Source organism: Pteropus alecto, unplaced genomic scaffold, assembly GCF_000325575.1.
Source record: "Pteropus alecto unplaced genomic scaffold, ASM32557v1 scaffold106, whole genome shotgun sequence".
NCBI classification, from domain to species: Eukaryota; Metazoa; Chordata; class Mammalia; order Chiroptera; family Pteropodidae; genus Pteropus; species Pteropus alecto.
This window is the reverse complement of record NW_006442103.1, coordinates 14,921,986-14,940,860: the sequence shown is the minus strand read 5'-3', so window position 1 is coordinate 14,940,860 and position 18,875 is coordinate 14,921,986. Positions and strand designations below refer to the sequence as shown.

The 18,875-nt window shown below is 48.6% G+C and overlaps 1 protein-coding gene across 4 annotated transcripts in view; it reads left to right on the top strand.

Annotated features, from left to right (window-relative positions):
- The window catches only part of IGSF3 (immunoglobulin superfamily member 3), an 89,665-nt gene that overhangs the window by 33,027 nt on the left and 37,763 nt on the right, over nucleotides 1–18,875 (top strand). For all 4 annotated transcript variants that reach the window (XM_015595528.2, XM_015595527.2, XM_006919675.3 and 1 more), the window contains exons 2-3: nucleotides 14,632–15,009; nucleotides 17,047–17,457. In XM_015595528.2, coding sequence (XP_015451014.1) covers nucleotides 14,632–15,009; nucleotides 17,047–17,457 — 789 coding nt within the window. The remainder of the gene's footprint in view (nucleotides 1–14,631; nucleotides 15,010–17,046; nucleotides 17,458–18,875) is intronic.

Below are 18,875 nucleotides of genomic sequence, written 5' to 3'. Positions count from 1 at the left end.
GTCTGAGAAATGACTCTTGACTGTCCTGATTGCCACGGCAATCTGTGCAGTGTGTAGGATGCCTAGGAAACAGGAAGAGCAGACTGAACGGGCACTTAGTGTCCTGCCTGCTGCCGGGTAATGGAATGCGGTAGAGGCCCACGCGGTCGAGGCTGGCTGGACCTGGGGCGTATCGACAGCATCGGAGTCAGAGGCCTGATTAAAAGAGGAGCGGCTCCGCCACCGAGGGTGCCATCTGGGGATTTGCACCGAGAGCCACGGGGGGTGGGGGGTGCCGGTGTGTGCAGTGGCATCGATAGGCACGTGTGAGCTGAATATGAGGTGCACAGAAGCTGTGGCCAGCTCGAGGACGCTCATCTTTGAGGCGTGGAGTGGGGCTGGCCCGGAGAGCTGGCCCAGGTCACACTGATGTTCCAGTTCTGGGCCTCCAAGGCCCAGCTGTGCCGTGACCCATACTCTTGGATTGTCCAGAGCTTCCGCCGTGTGGCTTGTCATAGTCCCTTCTCCACCCTGCCCCCTCCCCACACACACTTGAGCTGGCCGATGGAGCTCCGGCTTCTCGTGTGATTTTCCAGCCGGCATCCAAGAGATCGGCCCCGTGTGTGCGGAGACTGTCATATCTGCCGCCGGCCCCACGGCTTCCCTCACTGTCCACGTGGCCAGCCCCAGCTCCCAGAGCACCTGCCTTTGTCCACAGGAAGCTGGCCGGGGACTCTGGAACCGGATGTGAGTGTTCAGGGCTGTTCTAAACCCTGGGGAAGTGGACTCTGGAGCCCGTCTCCTGCCAGCCGTTTGGGCTTCTTCGCTCCTCGTCAGCGACTTTTCCCGAAGTCCCTAGCAGGCCGGGAGCACTGAGCTCTGTCGGGGTTGCAGGCAGTAGCACGGTTGCTCACCCACTGTCTAGCGATCCCACTGCTGACACGGCGGCCTCGGAGGCCACAGGAACGTGGGGAGGGCCTCCTGCCCGCGGGGCCTTGGGCAGAGCTGGGGAAAGAGGACCATTCGTGTCTGCGCCTGGGGCGCTGACGGAGGGAGCGAGCCCTCTGAGGACCATCCATTCAAAACCTGCACACCGTGGCAGCCAGGCAGCTGCCCACCCTCCATTTTCTTTGGCATCGGGAGGCAGAATGGCCAGACTGACCTCTCACGAGCCTCTGAAGCCATGGCCACCCCTTCACACCTGGGCCTTATGCCACTGGACAAGCCCCTCAAGGTCGTCTGCGTCCCTTGCTGCCCCGGCGAGCTGTCATCGGATGCTGCCTGAAGGAGCCCACTGGCGTTTTTCAGGAAGGACTTGGACTTAGTGTCTTCTTCCTGGGGACACTGTGAGAGCAGTGAGGGGGACACGGACGGAACCCTGCCAGCTTCCAGGAGGACGGAGTGTGCCGGGGGCTGAGTTGGAGTTATTTCGTGACTCATGTGAGGACGGTGGAGGCGGCCAGTAAGAGAGAAATCTAGCAGCCACCTCGACCAGACTGAGAATCTGGGGCATCCTGGGTCCAGAAATGCAGCCCGAAATAGTAGCAGCAGCAGTGGCGGTTACGAAACGTGTCCTTGTGAGAGGGAGCAAGGCATTTGCCGGTTCCGAGTGCTGGTCCTTCACCGGAACTCGCTTGAAGCTTGTGGTTCCTGGGCCCCTGGACTTGGCAGGGGGAGCTGAGCCACGAGGGCACCCTCATAGTCAGAAGACAGCCTGACACTCAGCCCGTTTCTGTTGTTTTTGAAACCGAATGGAAGGAGGCAGTGGTCGGTGGGCCTGGAGCATTTACCGGCAAGTAATCTGATCCCATCTTTTAATTTTCTTCCCCTCCAGAAAATAGAAGGCTAGTACCGGTCCTTCAAGTCAGTGTTAAGCTTTTGCCATGGGCTTTGCCGCCGTGAACCCTGGTGGAGCTGGGAGAAGGGTCATGGCCACGGGCATCGCTGGGTAAGGGCAGGCGCTGGGCTCCCCCTGGCTGCCTTTCCTTTCAGATGCTGCTTCTGTGCCATCCTTGGATGGGGGTGAGAGGGGATGCGGGGCGGGGCAGGGGGGCGGTGGGAATACGAGAGCGTGAGCAGGACTCGGGCATTATCCCTGCTTTTTCCTGGGAAAGGGGTTAGGGGTGGTGGCAAGAGGCGAGTGGCAGGAGAGGAGGGGCTGAGGTAGAAGAGTGGGGGGTGTGGTCTTTGGGGCTGGTCCTGGGGCCAGCATGTCATGGTATGAGAGAGCCACGGACATCCTGGGAGCGCAGGTATCCCCTGTGGCTTCAGCGGTCAGGGCGAGACAAGCTGGAGGATCGTCTAAATTCAGGGGAGGAAAGGGCAAGAGGTGGGAAGCCTGTGACAAGAGAAGGGCTCGTTGGTTAAAGCAGAAAAATTAGAAATAATTAACATATTAATAACATATTCATATCGGAGTAAAAAAATTAGTAGTCTGGGAATAAATGAAATGTGGTGGGATCCTATGATGGAATACCATACAGCGGTATAAAAGAAAAGAACTAGAATTATATTCTTTCTCCAGTGTATTAAGAAGGAAAATCAAGGAACATGTCTGTTTGGAATGATAATGTTTATGTAAAAATACGTAACAATACTGTATATTTTCCATGGTTATATATATCTGTATGTAAACATATACATTTTTAAAAAAATCTAGAGTGATGTATCTCTAAGTCACAGCAATGCTATTTTCTGGGAAAATGAGGGGGAAGTAGGGTTAGCGTTGGAAGTCACAAGAGATCAAAAGCTTGTAATATTTTAATTAAAAAGTCTTAAACATTCTAATTTGGGTAAATATTGGATTGTTTAAAATATTTTTGAAGTCGTAGTTTAGCAGCCCTCTAGGCGGCAGCTTCCACAATTAGTGATTAGTGAATTAGGCAACAGCTAAGAAGCAGGGACCCAGCCCAGGGGCTTGGCAGCTCAGTGCCCTGACAAAGGACAGCAAAGCAGCCTAGTGACTCAGCAGTGCACACGTCACAGGTCTGCAGTGAAGTGAATCACTGAATTTGCAGTCCGCCTGCTGGTTCTGAGCGGGTAGTCATAGTTTCCCAGAAGTGGCATCAATAATTTAACATTTATTAATCATCGTCTTTAGACCAACTCTATTTTAGGTGCTACAGGGGATTTAAGGAAAAAAAAAAAAAGACTAAAGAGTGGCATTTTTGTCCTTGAACTTGACACCAGGCTGAGCCCTGCTCTTGTCTCACTTGGCTGGGAACTGGGGCTGCCTGCTTCCAGTCTGGCCCTCTGCTCTGTCCTCCGCCTGCCCCTGAGTGGCGATTCACAAACACAGATCCGATCTGTGTCCTTCCTCGCCGAGCTAGCCTCTCTCCCCAGTCGCCCTGTCCCAGAGGAGGGGTTAGACCGTATCAGCGCTCTTCGCCACCTGGCATTGATGTGCCCTCCAGTCATGCGACAAAAGATCTTGGCAAACTTTTTGCTAATCCTGGACCGTATTACAACGTGTTCGTGTGGCATATACTTCCCCTCGCACCCTTCAAGACCCAATTCAGATGGCACGACTTCTGTGAAGCCTTTTTGGACCTACTTTCTCCTTCCAAGGGGTCTAAATTTTGCACCTTGCAACTCGCTGCCATCGTACCCTGTTGTGTAATGATAATGCACCCTTCAAGACCCAATTCAGATGGCACGACTTCTATGAAGCCTTTTTGGACCTACTTTCTCCTTCTAAGGAGTCTAAATTTTCACCTTGCAACTCGCTGCCATCGTACCCCGTTGTGTAATGATAATTAGTTATATGTATTTCCTTTGGGATTGTCATCTTAGATAAAACCATGTCTTATTCATCGTCCCTTCATAGTTTCTGACCTAGTACCCTTCATATAACAGGTACTCAGAATATGTTGGTTGGAAATATAGCACGTGTTCTAGTTATCTTTGCCACGTAATAAATGACTCCAAGACTCGGTGGCTTAAAACAACCGTTTTATTATGCGCATGGGATCCATGGGCCCTGAATTCAGGCGGTCAAGGCAGGGATGGTTACTCTTTGCTCCACAGTGTCTCAGCTGGGAAGAGTCCAGGGCTGGGAGGCGGCTCGCAGCCTAGGCTGGGAGTTGTGTGAAGGCTCGTTCACACGCATGGCCGGCAGCTGGTGCTGGCCGTTGACTGCACGCTCCACCAGGCTCTGCACATGGCCCCTCTGTGTGCGGGGCGGGGCTCCCTCACAGGGTGGCAGCCTCAGGGCAGTTTGAAATTCTTCCAGGATGGCCCAGGGCTCCAGGTAGTACAGTAGAGGCTGCATCACGTTTTATGATGTAGCATTGAAAGTCACACATTGTCACAGGCCTGCTCAGATTCAAAGGGAAGAGAATACGCTCCATCTCTCGATGGCATGGTCACATTGCAGAAGAGCTGGTGGAACAGGAGGTATTGTTACTGCCACTTGTTACTGTTTGGAAAATACAGCCTGCCCTGGTGTGTGGGAGGAATTAGCTCCACAGCTGGAGCTACTATTGATACTACTGCTATTACTGTAGTTGGTGGCTTAATGTTTATTGAGCACTTATTATGGGCCAGGCACTAAGGGTTTTAAATGTAGCAACTCATTTACTCCTTCAACAATGCTGTGAGGATTATGTCACTTTACAGAGGAGGACGAGAGGTTAAGCGACCAGCCAAGGTCTCGCAGCTACTGCCTGTGCTGTGAGTGGTCAAGGAGGGAGAAGATTCCAGAATTAGCTCTGTCCTTCAGGTCTGCTGCTGGGTTGTGGCCATGCATGTATCACATGGGAGTCGACGGCTGTTACAAGGGACGATTTCGACGGAACTAAAGACCCCGATGCAGGTTCCTGTGCCATGGTCTTGGGAAGCTGAGCAATGAGCCGTCCTGGCTCTGTGGCTCCCCACGTGTGTAGGGAGGGACCTGGGTTAGGCTGCCCCTGGCGAGCAGTGACGTTGACCTAGTGGAGCCTGCTTAGTTAAGGTGCTTTTCATAGAGAGGGTGTCTCCAGCCTGGCTTCACTCTCGCTCCCTGCCTCTGGTTCTGCATCTGTGAAGAGAAGTCACTAAGTGTAGACCTCACAGGGTTGCTGGGAGTGGTAAAATTAGTTACTACAGGTAAAGCACTTGGAATAGTGCCCGGGGCCTGATGGGGCCCGGCAGTTGCTGGCTGTCACTGTTGGTGAGAGATAAGCTTTGTGTCTGTCTGTCCCCTGTTCCAGAAAGGATCAAAGGCAGGTTCTTTGAGCTCATGCCACTTCTTGTCCTCCTTTGGCTGAAGGCTAAAAAGTGGGACTTGCCAGACCTTGTCACTGGAGCGGCCTTGCTGACTACGCTCTCGGTTGCCTGGTGTGTTTGTCGTTTTTCACTTGAGGCTATATAGACCCCCGTCCTCATCTTCAGGACCAGGTTGGCAAGCTTATCCAGAGGGTGGTTTATCATCGCTCATCAGGGGTGTTCTCGAGTAGATTCAGTGTGAGCCACAGACTAAAAAGATGGTGAGTCATGTTCTTTGTCACGGAGAAAGTGACCTAACTTTGACGATCACTTCCTTGTCTGGTAAATGTGGCTGTAATGAAATCGACCTCCTTTGGTCGTTGCGCGGATTAAATGAGATGATGTGTGCGGAGCAGTTCGGAGGGCGCCTGGCTCACTAAAGTGCTCGTTATTATCGTCATCTGTCTTCATTGTAAGATAACTCATACCTGCTTATTTTTTAAAAATGGGGAAATAGAGAAGAGAAGGAGAGGGAGGAGGGAAAATCACCTGCATTCTCACCACTCAGAGATTCAGCCCATCATCGTTAGCGTTGTGTTCGGTTATTTTTCTAGGTACGGTATTTTTTTAAACATCATTTTACTGCAGATGCAGTTTTGCATTTTTTTAACTGAAATTTGAACATTAATGTTCTTTTTATTGCTTTTGTCCTTAGAAAGATTTTTTCCCCCTGTTTTGGCATTAATAGCTCATGTCGGTAGAAAGGAGATGAAATTTAAAAATCCTCATTTGGTGGCTTTCACAGTATTCTTTGATCTCCAGGGCTCCCTGTGAGATTGATAGGTGGTGTATTACGTGATTCCCATTTTACAGGTAAGGAGGTAGGCTAGCGCAGCCTCGTGCCTTGCAGAATTTATAACAACTGGGTGCTGATCGAGCTTTGACAAAGATCGCAGAGGCCACAGCTGGAAGAGTAAATGCGGAGGTGGCTCCTCTAACACGCACAGTCATGCATTTTGACATTGAAATTGGATCCCGTGCCTAGGGATGTGGGTCTCTGAGCCCAGGCATGTTCCAAAAATGCACCAGAAGCTGGCTTTCACAGGCGCAGCGACCCCTCCCTGCTCACCAGCGCCTCAATCAGACTGCCCCCAGCCAGGCTCATCTAGGGCTTGTCACCAAGGAAAAAGTGGGGGCAGACTTGGACAAGCAATATCTTGAAAAACTAGTTAAGTGATAGATAGCATGTGTTTTTCTGTGACTAAGGGCTGTCAAACTACATCTTGAAGAACAGCCTTTCCCACCGGTCATGCGTTGTTTAAAGATTTTTAATCTTTGTTTCTGGGTCTTGGATCTCTTTGAGAATCTTTTGAGATTTTCGGACTCTCTTTCTAGAAGAACTCGTATATGTGCATATAACACAACACAATTTTCCATTCCCTCGCAGGACCACAGATATCTGTGTCAGTTATGTATCAGTACAAGTTATGCTAAAACTTTTTGCTTAACACAGGGATAAAGCCTTCTCAATTTTATTGTAAACCTAACACTGCTCTAAAAAAAAAGGTCTTTAAAAAATCTTGATTGGAGAAACTACGCTCTGCTAAAGAGGTAATTATTGCAATTGTCAGTAAAATTCTTAAAGCAATAAAAGAAAGATCTAAACCAAAAAAACACACACACACACAAAAAAACCCCAACAGTGAACACTTATTATCTCACATAGCGTTTGTGGATCAGGAATTCAGAAGCATCTTTTCTGAGGCCCAGGGGGGTACAGTCAAGACATCACCTGGGGCTACAGGCTTCCGAAGGCTTGATTGGGGCTGGCTCAGTTGCATGCTGGCTGTTGGCAGGAGGCCTCGTGTACCTGCCCATAGGGCTGCCTTGATGTCCTCGTGACATGGCATTTGGGTTTCCTTACAGTATATGTTCTCAGAGAGCAAGGTGGAAACCCCAGTGGCTTTTTATGACCTCGCCTTGGAAGTGACACTCCATCATTCCTGCGTTTCCTGTTGGTCACACACGTCAGCTCAACTCAGCACTTAGAGCAAGGTATTGGGGGAGGGCTTCCATGCCCTCTCCAGGTGTGCCAGTGCCCCCAGAACGTTGACCCAGAAGTTCTCCTAACCCTGTCATTTAGGATTTTTATAGAAGGTTTCATTGCATAGGCATAATTGATTAAATCTTTGGCTCTTGGTGATTGAACTCAGTCTCCCTGGAGCGTGGGTTCCACTCGCTGAAGGTTCCATCTCTCTCGGCTTGGCCAGCCCCTCTCTTGAAACTGTGTGAGGGTGCACCTTGATTCATCTCATTGGCATAAACTCCTGAGTGGTCAGAAGAGGCGACTTACGAATGGCAGACACTCCTGTCACTCAGGAAATTCCAAGGGTTTTGGAAGCTCTGGGCCAAGAACCAGGGACAGTGACCAAATACAGAGTCTTTTTTTTTTTTTTTTTTTAATTACATCACATTAGTCAATACAGAATACATTTTATACAGCTATCATGCATTAGTTTTATTTTGGGTTAAATTATTCTCCTAATTGTACAGCTAGTACATATTCCTTACTGAGGACTTGGGGAAAGATTAAAATATAAAGAAGGAAAAAAAGAAATCACTGGCCATCTCATCACCCAGTATTTTCTTTCTAGTCCTCTTGCTTTTTTGAAAACTTTATTTTTATTGAGGTAAAGTTGATGTATTAGTTTCAAGTGTACGGCATAATAATTTGATATATTTATATGTTGTGATATGGTCACCACAATGTCTAGTTAACATCCATTATCACTCATAGTCATAAATTTGTTTTTTCCTGTGACGGGAACTTTTAAGATTTACTCGTTTGTCAACTTTCAAATATATAATGCAGTATTATGAACTACAGTCCTTATGCTGTCCATCACCTCCTCAGATCCTACTTATTTTGTTACGGGAAGTTCATGCCTTGTGACCCCTTCACCCAGTTTACCTTTCCCCTGACTCGCCACCTTCGCATAATGCCCTCAGGGTCCATTCGTGTTGTTGAAAATGGTAGTATTTCCTCTTGATGTGGCTAAATGATATTCCTGTGTGTGTATCACTGTTCGTTATCCATTCATCTATCAGTGGACACTTAGGTGGTTTCCATACCTTGGATATGGTAACTGATGCTGCTATGAACATGGGGGTGCATATATTTTTTTCCAAGTAGTGTTTTTGTTTCCTCCGCATGAATACCCAGAAGTGGGATTGCTGGATCATATGGTAGGTCCATTTTTAATTTTTCGAGGAACCTCCATACTGTTTTCCGCGGTGGCTGTACCAGTGTACTTTCCCACCATGAGCACGAGGGGTATTTTTTCTCTACATCCTTGCCAGCACTTGTTGTTGCTCGTCTTTTTAATAACCTTTCTGGTAGGTTTGAGATGAGAGCTCCTTGTAGTTTTGATTTACATTTCCCTGATGATTAGTGATGTCGATCACCTTTTCATATATGTGTTGGCCAGCTGTGCGTTTTTGGAAAAAAAATGTCTATTCCGATTTTCTGCCCAGTTTTTAATTAGACTGTGTTACTTATTTACATATTTTTGCTATTGAGTTGTACGAGTTCTTTACCAGGACTTTATTTTCTTTACAGCAGCCTCAGATTTACAGTAAAATGGAGAGGAAGGGTCCCCAGAAACCCTCCATCCCCACACGCACATAGCCTTCCCGTTACCACTGTCACTCACCAGCATGGTACTTTTTTTTTTTTAACAAAAGATGAACCTACATCGACACATCATAATCACCCCAAATCCATAGTTCATCTTCGGGTTCACTCTTGGTGTTGTACATTCTGTGGGTTTGGACAAATGCATAATGATATGTATCCATCATTACAGTATCATGTAAAATAGTTTCACTACCCTAAAAATCCTCTGCGCTCTGCCCATTCATCTCCCTCCTCCCCCGTAACTGCTATCTTTTTACTGTCTCCATAGTTTTGCCTTTTCCAGAGTGTCATATAGTTGGACTCATGCACTGTGTACCCTTTTCTGATTTGCTGCTTTTGCTTAATAATACGTTCTTGGAGTTCCTCCACATCTTTTCATGGCTCGATAGCTCATTTCTTTGTAGTGCTGAATAATAATTCCATTGTCCGGATGGACCATAGTTTATTTATCTGTTCACCTAGTGAAGGACACCTTGATTGCTTCCGAGTTCTGGCAAATATGAATAGTTCTGCCTATAAACATCCGTGTGTGGGTTTTGTGGACACCGAAGTTTTCAGTTTCTTTGAGTAAATACCAAGGAGGGCAATTGCTGAATTGTATAGTAAGGATCTGTTTAGTTTTGTAAGATACTGTGAAACTGTCTTCTGAAGAGGCTCTACCATGTTGCATTTCCATCAGCGGTGAATGAGAGTTCTCATTGCTCCACATCCTCACCAGCATTTGGCGTTGTCAGTGTTCTGGATTTTGGCTATTCTAATAGGTGCGTAGTGGTGTCTCATTGTCGTTTTAATTTGCATTTCCCTGATGACATTTAATGTGAAGCATCTTTTCACTTGCTTACCTGCCATTTGTTTATCTTCTTTGCTGAGATGTCTGTCAAAGCCTTTGGCCCATTTTTTAATCGCATCGTTTTTTCTTATTGTTAAGTTTTAAGAGTTCATTGTATATTTCGGATAACAATCCTTTATCAGATATGTCTTCTTACAAATATTTTCTTCTAGTCAGTAGCTTGTCTTCTAATGCTCTTGATAGTTTCTTTCACAGAGCAGAAGATTTTAATTTCAAGAAAGTCCAGCTTATCAAGTATTTTTTTATGGATTGTGACTTTGGTGTTCTGTTTAAAAAGGCATCACCATACCCAAAGTCATCTGGGTTTTCTCCTATGTTTTTCTGATTTGGAAAGTTATGATTGACTCAGTTTCTATTCAAATCTTCTTTTCTTCTTGTGTGGGTTTTTGCAGATTGTGTCTTTCAAGGAATTGGTCAGTTTCATCTCCGTTATCAGATTTGTGGTCATAGAGTTGTTCGTAGGATTCCTTTATTAGCCTTTTAATTTCCATACCATCTGTAGTGATTTCCTCTTTCATTTTTTTATGTGAATAACGCGTGTCCTCTGTTTTTTTCTTAGAGAGCATGAGTAAAGGGTTATCGATTTTACTGATCTTTTTCAAGAACCAGATTTTGGTTATGTTGATTTTCTCTATTGATTTTCCGTTTCCGATTTCATTGATTTCCGCTCTAATTCTTTTTATGTTTTCTGCTTACTTTGAATCTAATTTGTTTTTCCTTTTCTAGTTTCCTAGAGTGGAAATTTAGATTATTGATTTGAGATCTTCTTTTCTAATACATGCATTCAATGCTCTAAATTTCCTTCCAAGTACTGGTTACCCCACATATCACAACTTCCAATACGCTGTATTTTAGTTTTCATTTAGTTCAAAATATTTTTGATTTCTATTGAGATTTCTTCTGTGGCCCATGCGTTATTTAGAAGTGCGTTGTTTAATCTCCAAGTATTTGGGGATTTTCCAGCTACCTTTCTAAAATTGATTTCCAGTTTAATTCCACTGTGGTCTGAGAGCAGACATTGTATGATTTCTGTTCTTTTAAACTAGTTAAGGTGTTTTGTGGCCCACTGGTGAATGTTTCATGTGAGCTTGAGGAGAATGTGTATTCTGTTGTTGGATAAAGTAGTCTGTCTGTAGGTGTCTATTGTATCCAGTTGATTGACAGTCGCGCTGAGTTCGACTGTGTCCTTACTGAATTTCTGCCTGCTGGGTCTGTCCATTTCTGAGAGAGGAGTGTTCAAGTCACCAGCTATGATAGTGGATTCATCTTTTTTCTCTTTGCAGTTCTGTCCTTGTAGTTCGATGCTCTGTAGGTGCATATACATTAAGGATTGTTATGTCTTCGTGGAGAATTGACCCCTTTACCATTATGTAATGTCCTTCTTCATCCCTGATAACTTGCCTTACTTTGAAGTCTGCTCTGTCTGAAATTAATGTAGCTACTTCTGCTTTCTTTTGATTAATGTAAACGTGGCATATTTTTCTCCATCCCTTTACTTTTAACCTACACGTGTCTTTATATTTAAACTGGGTTTCTTGTAGACAAGATATAATTGGGTCATGTTTTTCGATTCACTCTGACAATCTCTAATTGGTGCATTTAGACCATTGATGGTCAAAGTGATTATTGATGTAGTCGGATTAATATCTCCATATTCATTACTATTTTTTATTTGTTGTCTTTATTTTGTGTTCCTATTTTTGTCTTCCACTCTCTGCCTTTTGTGTCTAGTCCTTTTTATACATTTATATACAATACTTTCATCTTTTGAATTAGAGAAGTGATATTTGCTTACTGCAGAGTAATTCAACAAATACAGGAATGTCTAAAGTAAAAATTGTTAAAAAAAAAAAAAAGAAGGAGACGTGATCCCTGCTCAGAAGAGCCTTCTTGTCGTAGGCCGAGAGGGCAGGTGGAAGGGGCAGTGGGACCAGGGGGTGCCTCGGTCAGGGTTGGGGTCTGTTTGAAGGCAGAAGCAGGCATCAAGGAGAATGAGGTCTGCACAGCACGGGCAGTGCAAGCAGGAAATGGGGAGGGTGGGGTCTGGAAGGAGAATTAAGCTGCTGAAAAGCAAAAGTTAATTTTTATTTCTGTGTTAAGGTTCACTTCCTAAGAGCGGCATTATTTTCAGGGGCCAAAGGCCCTTTGTCAGGCGAGGAGGAAATTCAGGAGATACTTAATAAGGAGGTGCAGCTGAATGTGTGTGTTTAAAGTACAATCCAGCATTTATTTATTTATTTGTCAGGGCTGTTTATAACCTGCTTCCGCCCTGGACAAGTTGTTTTGACCCTGATGCCCTGGCTCATTCAGGCCACTTAACATTGCTTACCTTTCGGCGGGGTAATGTGCAGATCCAATGTGCTTTTCTAAGGTCTGTAAGTAGAGTGCACTCCGGTAAGCCCGATAAGGCATCACAATAGCCAGTATCTGACCGGCCACTCACTAGAGGAAAATGAAACTTTCTTGACCCAAATCAATGTAGTCTTCTCAGAAAGGGGGGCTTAAAGCTATTGAGAGCCTTATATTACCATACATTCTTTAATATGGGCACCTGGCTGGCACCGCACAGGTAGAGACACCTTACGGCACCAGTTCTTGACCCTGCTATGTATTAGACTTTTTAAAAATCCTGACACCCAGGCTGCACCCCAGACCAGTTACATCGGGTGGGATCCAGGCCCTGTTAGTTTTTCTTTTAAGCTCCCCAGATGATTCCAGTGCGGGGCGGGTCCCAGGATGAGAAGTAGTCCCTTAAAGGAAGCTGCTGGCTCGTTCTGACCCTTTCTGACCCGCCTCCAGCCTTCTTCGAGGTGGTGGGGAGTGGCTGTGGTGGTTCTGTGATAAAACACTGAAATGCAAGGAGACATCAGTGTTATGAACGTAGTTAAGTTGTTTTCAGAGTTTCTGTGTTTCTGGAATCCTGCAAACATTTGATTCAAATGTCATTATATAAGATTTTTTTAAATTGTCGTAAAAACAGTACACGTAGTCTAAATGTTCATTCAACAGCGAATTTTGACATCCTGAAAATAACTAATGTGCTGTCTTCTCCATGACTTTCAGCGTAGAAATGGATGCTGTCAGCCAGAATGTATCAAGCAAATTCCCGTACCACTTTGATCTGTTGATTTGCCTCACACTTTTTAGTTTCCCTGCTTCTACTGCTGAAGTCGCAATGGGGTTCCGTGTAAGATTTTGTTGGGGAGAAAGGTTCTGCATGAATAAGAGTTTATAAGCCACAGACCTTTCTTTGTGTGGTCCGTTTTAAAGTTGGTCAGTTTGCATCTTAGATCAGCATGCTTTAAGGCACAGCTGGGGCTTAGAGCTGCAGGCCACTCACCAGGACTTGAGGTGTCCCAGCTGCTCACCAGCTGGAGCCACATCAGATGGATTTGCAGAGGGGCAGCTGTGGGTCCCTTTCAGACAGGGGAGAGGACGCTTTCTCGGGAGTGGGAGTGGGCTACAGCTGTGGGTGGAGGTGGACGGCCCAGAAATGGTGTCGTTGTCAAGAGGCCATTGGAATGTCCTTGGGTTATCACTGGCCAAATCCTGCCTTCTGTGGATCCAGAGCCACAGAATGTGCCAGCCAGGAGGGGTCTTAACTTGCAGCTCTTACTGAGGACTGATTATGGGCTAGGCCCTGTGCTTGCGGCTTTACAGACTGTATCTTATTTGGTATTTTTGATACCTCCGTGAGACACACATTATTATCCTCATCTTACAGATGAGGAAACAGGCTTGGAGAGGTTAAGTAACATATCTAAGATCACAGCTAATAAGTGACAAAGCCAGCATTGGCACACATGCTAGTCTGTCCAGAGCCTTTTTAGAAATCATTTTATAGATGAAGAGATCAAGGTCCAGAGTGGAAAAGCACCTTGTCCAGGATGACACAGCCCGTTCCAGTTCCTGGCAGAGCTGTGCCTAGAACTCACCTGCTCTTTCTGCCACCCTGTCATGGCCAGCTGCTGCCAAGGGGAAGGACAAGGGGGTGTGTCCCTCAGGTCACCTTCTCAGTGGCTCAGGCGGAATCAGTGTTCTGGTGGTATGGAAAGAGAGATTAAACCCTTCGTGTCCCCCACCTGCCCCGCCCCCCAAGTCCGCAAGGGGAAGCACATGGAGAAGGCTGGCAGGGACCACCGTGGGGAAGCGTAGTCTGCACGGGGCAGGGGGGCCGCTGGGCGAGTCGGAGCTGTGAACTCACAGCAGCCTTACCTCCTCGTTTCCGGTCTGCGCTGTCCGTTCCCTCCATCGTCAGTGTGCGGGCATCTGGGCAGCAGGGGTCCGCTTCGGCCTTTCACCATTCCAGTTCGTGTGCGTGCAGCCCGAAGCTGCAGCAGGCTGCAGGAGCTCCGCTCTGCCTCCAGGGACAGAGGACCGAGGACGGAAGGACTCCTCCACAGGATGTCCTGGGGTGGCTGCATCTGAAAATGAAGGGTGCAGCACCAAAGAAAGGGCTCCAGCACTCCCTCCTGCGAGCCCTCTAATCAAGAGAGGCGCATTTAATTTCGGCCAGATTGGGAAACGGTTGCTTTTGTTTGCATCAGAATTTGTGCGAAGGATTCAACTTTTCCTGCTCATTTTATTACAAGCTTTATAAACAGCATTAATAAATAGATATAAAACTGCCACACAAATGACAAACAGAAAGACTAAATGACATTCCCAGGGGTCAGCCCAATGTCGAATACGTAGCAGAACCTCATTTTTACACGATCAAATTTCCATACATGCAAATTAGGGACAGTGCTTTACCACAGTATTTTAATTAATATTTATAAATCACAGAGCGCCTCAGAAAGGGCCAGTAAGCTATTTATATTCCCATGTCACACAAATAACAAACCCTTTGACAACCGCTGCCTGCTTTGCATTTTGGTCCGAGAACTAATCGAGCATGTTGTGTGTGTCTTCCCCACAGGTAAGGTGACGGCTCAGCGGCAAGTCGCCGTCCAGGAAGGACCCCTATACCGCACGGAGGGCTCCCACATCACCATCTGGTGCAACGTGAGTGGCTACCAGGGCCCCTCCGAGCAGAATTTCCAGTGGTCCATTTACCTGCCCTCCGCCCCGGAGCGCGAGGTCCAGATCGTCAGCACGGTGGACCCCTCCTTCCCTTACGCCATCTACACCCAGCGCGTCCGCAGCGGGAAGATCTACGTGGAGAGAGTCCAGGACCACTCGGCCTTGCTGCACATCACGGAGCTGCAGGCCCGGGATGCGGGCGAGTACGAGTGCCACACGCCCAACACCGACGAGCGCTACTTCGGGAGTTACAGCGCCAAGATGAACCTCGTGGGTAAGGAGATGGCCGCTTCTCCCTGGCCGCGGTCCTGCCCGGGGCTCCTCGTCAGTTCGGGGTACGGTGACAGCGCTCCGCAGACCCAGCGGCTCCCACAGCGAGCATTTATTTGTCACGGTGCTGGAGGCTGGGTGCCAGCCCGGCCAGTTCCGGGAGGAGCCCTTTTCCGGTGGCAGACAGCGGACTTCTCACCGTATCCTCACATGGTGGGAAGCACGTGAGAGAGCTCTCTGAGGTCCCTTTATGCAGGCGCCAGTCCCGTTCATGAGGGCTCCGCCCTCTTGACCTGACCCCCTCCCAAAGGCCTCCCCTCAAATACCATCACACTGGGGATTAGGTTTCAACATAAGAATTTTACGGGGACGTAAACCAACGTTCATTCCATAACACTGAGTCACTTCTTTCAGAGTACAACTTTATTTGACTTAAAAGAAACCCCAAGTAGTTTAGAGTCAGCAGCTAACACAGGTGAACAAAGTTTGTGTTCTCTTGTAAATAACAGAAGGTTGAGGCTGACACTTAAAAAAAACCTCTAAAGCAGATGCTAAGAGGTTAACTGGCCCTCCAGCTGGTGAAAGGGGACATGAAAACACAAGGTGAGGATGTTTGCGGCTGGTGATCTGGAGAGGTGACGAGGGCAGCAAAGCGTGTGACGTCAGCTGGAGGGGAGGCCAGACCCCTTGGAAATGATGGGCCTTTTGGATGGGCTCTGAGCCCCCGAGGGTGATACTGAATGTGGAGGACGCAGCTGCAGGTCCTCGCCCGGACCCGGGGTGCGTCCGTAGGTCCTGGCTCCGTGGGGCGCGTGCACCAGCTGCCTCCCCGGGCCCCGAGCTCGGTGTGAGGGGCCAACACCTTCAAGGCTGTTCCATTTTTCTGCCCAAGTCATAATTTCCAGGCTCGATTGTGATAATAAAAACCGGCATTGTTGATCTTTCCCGTTGGCCAACGCCGTGGCCCAGTGCCACCTGCGCTACCAGCTCCCACTCCCGCCACCGCCACCTCCAGCTCCCTCTGCTCGCTCTCCCTTTTGATAAGTCTGCACCCCGGCAGGAGGCCTGTGAGACCCCGTGCTGAGACCAGCACAGCTGCGACTGGCGGGTCCTCGTCAGCCAGAGGCGCGGTGGTGCTTAGTCTCCAGGGAAGAATTCTCACGAAGGGACCACGGGGCAAGTGTCTTCGCTTGGCCTGAATCATCCCCGCGCTGTGGCTTTCTTCCAGTGTAGACCATTTCGACACATGAATTATATGAAAATTAAATCTGTTAAAAAATCGAGGAGGATGATGCTTTTCTGAAGAAAAAAAAAAATTTTTTTTTTTTTTTTTAAATAGCCTTCCTAGCGCAAGGCATTGCCGAAGTCAGCTGGGAGAATGTGGGGTGGTGGCTGGAAGGGATGAAATGAGAAGTTGTATAGAAATATAAAACTCCCCAGTTTCCAGGAACGATTTCCATTTTAAGAGGCCCATGTCGAGTATCTCGAAGCGATACCAAAATGAACAACACAATCTAATTTTGCCTGAGAAAATGCTTTCTACGTGGTATTTTCAGGGAGTTCATTTATTATGTAAAATTAAATACAGCCTACCTTTTATCTGAGTCTTATGACGATACCAAGCAGGTAAGTATAAGTGGCAAAAAACTGTCAGTCCAGATGCAGGTAGGAAGCTGCTTCGTTCCCGTGCCGTCTGGGCTCCTTTGCAGCCTCGCAGCAATGGTCGAAGGCGTCATCGGGGTCAGAGCTTTGCTGTCATGTGTTGTTGAGTTGCCTTCGATTCCCGGTGACACTAAGAATGAGTGATGTTCACAGTGTCCTGTCCTCAGCAGCCCCGCTCAGCTCCTGCGGACTCCTGCCTACGGCTTTTTTTATACAATCCATCCATCTCATAATTGGTCCTCCTCTTCTCCTGCTGCCTTCTGTGTCCCCCAGCATCATTGTGATGTGCCCGAAGCAGGACAGCCCCAGTTTTTCCCCGTGAGCGTAAGATGCCGTGGCTCTGTCGTGACCGTGCACTTGGCACGTCTCTGTGTTGCAGTGATCCCAGACTCTCTGCAGACCACCGCCATGCCCCAGACTCTGCACAAGGTGGAGCAGGACCCTCTCGAGCTCACCTGCGAGGTGGTCACGGAGACGTTCCAGCACAGCCACCTGTCCGTGGCCTGGCTCCGGCAGAGGGGCAGTGAGAAGCCCGTGGAGGTCATCGCCCTGAGCCGGGATTTCGTGCTTCACTCCGGCAGCGAGTACGCCCAGAGGCAGAGCCTGGGGGAGGTGCGGCTGGACAAGCTGGGGAGCACCACCTTCCGCCTCACCGTCTTCCACCTGCAGCCTTCGGACCAGGGCGAGTTCTACTGCGAGGCCGCCGAGTGGGTCCAGGATCCGGACGGCTCGTGGTACGCCATGACCCGGAAGCGTTCCGAGGGGACCGTGGTCACTGTCCAGCCCACAGGTCAGTCTCCCTTGTCTTCCTCTACCTGGTGGTGAGGATGTCCGACACGAGGAGCGTGTGCGGACAGACGCCTCTGAACGTGTGCTGGGTTTTCGTGGGAAGTTAAGAGTGGTCCTGCCCGAGGAGCACAGGGAGCCGAAGGGTGTCCGGGGCCCAGCGGTCCCGAGACCTGACTGTCTAGTGACTTGGGGAGTGGGGGGGACCTATACGGACCGGCTCCTGCCTGCACACGTGGTTTCTTCAACCTACACGGAGTTTTACATTTTCTTGAATTACAAATTCATTTTGAAAATTGGGAGATTTCACATAAACCATTTGTGTCTTATGATGGGGTCCCCGTTGGCTACGTGCCCGTCCTCTTTGATGACGTTGCCTGCTTCAGGTACCAATCCTGTGTCATTTGTAGGAGCCTATCATACGTATGAAATTATGAACTAGAGAAATTTTGGCATAAGTGATTATTGTCTTCTATTACTGATATTTCTTTGGTGGTGATCTATAATTTCCAAAGTGCTTTGTCACATGTTACTCCACGGTCCCTGAGAAGTTCTGGGAGGTAAGTGGCTGGCCGGAAGGTGCCAAGTGCAGGCGGTGTTACAGAGGGGCCCGGGAGGAGTCCCAGCGCGTGTCATTAAGGCCCAGAGAGTACCAGTGCCCCACAGATGTTCTTTCAAGTGACAGACCCGCATGGGGGTTCCCCGAGGAGGTTCAGAAGTGTGTTTAGATCTGGGCCCAGGCGACGGTGGTGCTGCGAGCTGAGATCCTCTCTGACCCGTGGTGTTATCCTCCCACAAGGTCAGACTGCACTCTCTAGACCCCCGAGTCCAGCAGCGGTCAAGGTCAGAGCTGAGCGCTGGCTGCCTCGGCTGGACTGGGGGCAAGCTCTCCATGGGCCGGCCGTCCTCGCCTTTGGTTGAGGTGGTCATTTGCCATCATGGAGGTACAGTGTTCCGCTGAGCTCTGGGGAGGCCCTGCAGCTGTGCTGGGGAGTGGAGGTGGGGTCGGTGGGAGACAGGCTGCGGAGCCCGAGGTGCAGGTGGGGTCCCCTCATCAGCACCCGCTACTTGACCTCCCTGTCCCATGGCTACAGTCGGTGGCCTTGGTCCTCACGTCGTTCCCCTGCCACTAGCTCTGTCACTCTAGAGCAGGGCTTCCGACTTCCCTCACGGTGCAGGTCGCTGAGCCGGGCTCCTGGCGAGGGCCCTGGGAGGCTGGCGTCCAGGGTGCGTCCCACACGATTCTTCCTCTGTCCACAGTTCGTGAAGCGCAGCTCTGGATGCCACAGGGCAGAAGTGATTCTCAGGACCTCTCACGTCTGTCAGAGCTTCTGTGAGAGGGACTGGGCCCCCGGACGGGTGGCATCTTATCTGCTCTGTAGGACCCAGAGCGTTGAGCAGCTTGCGGATCTTCCAGTATTA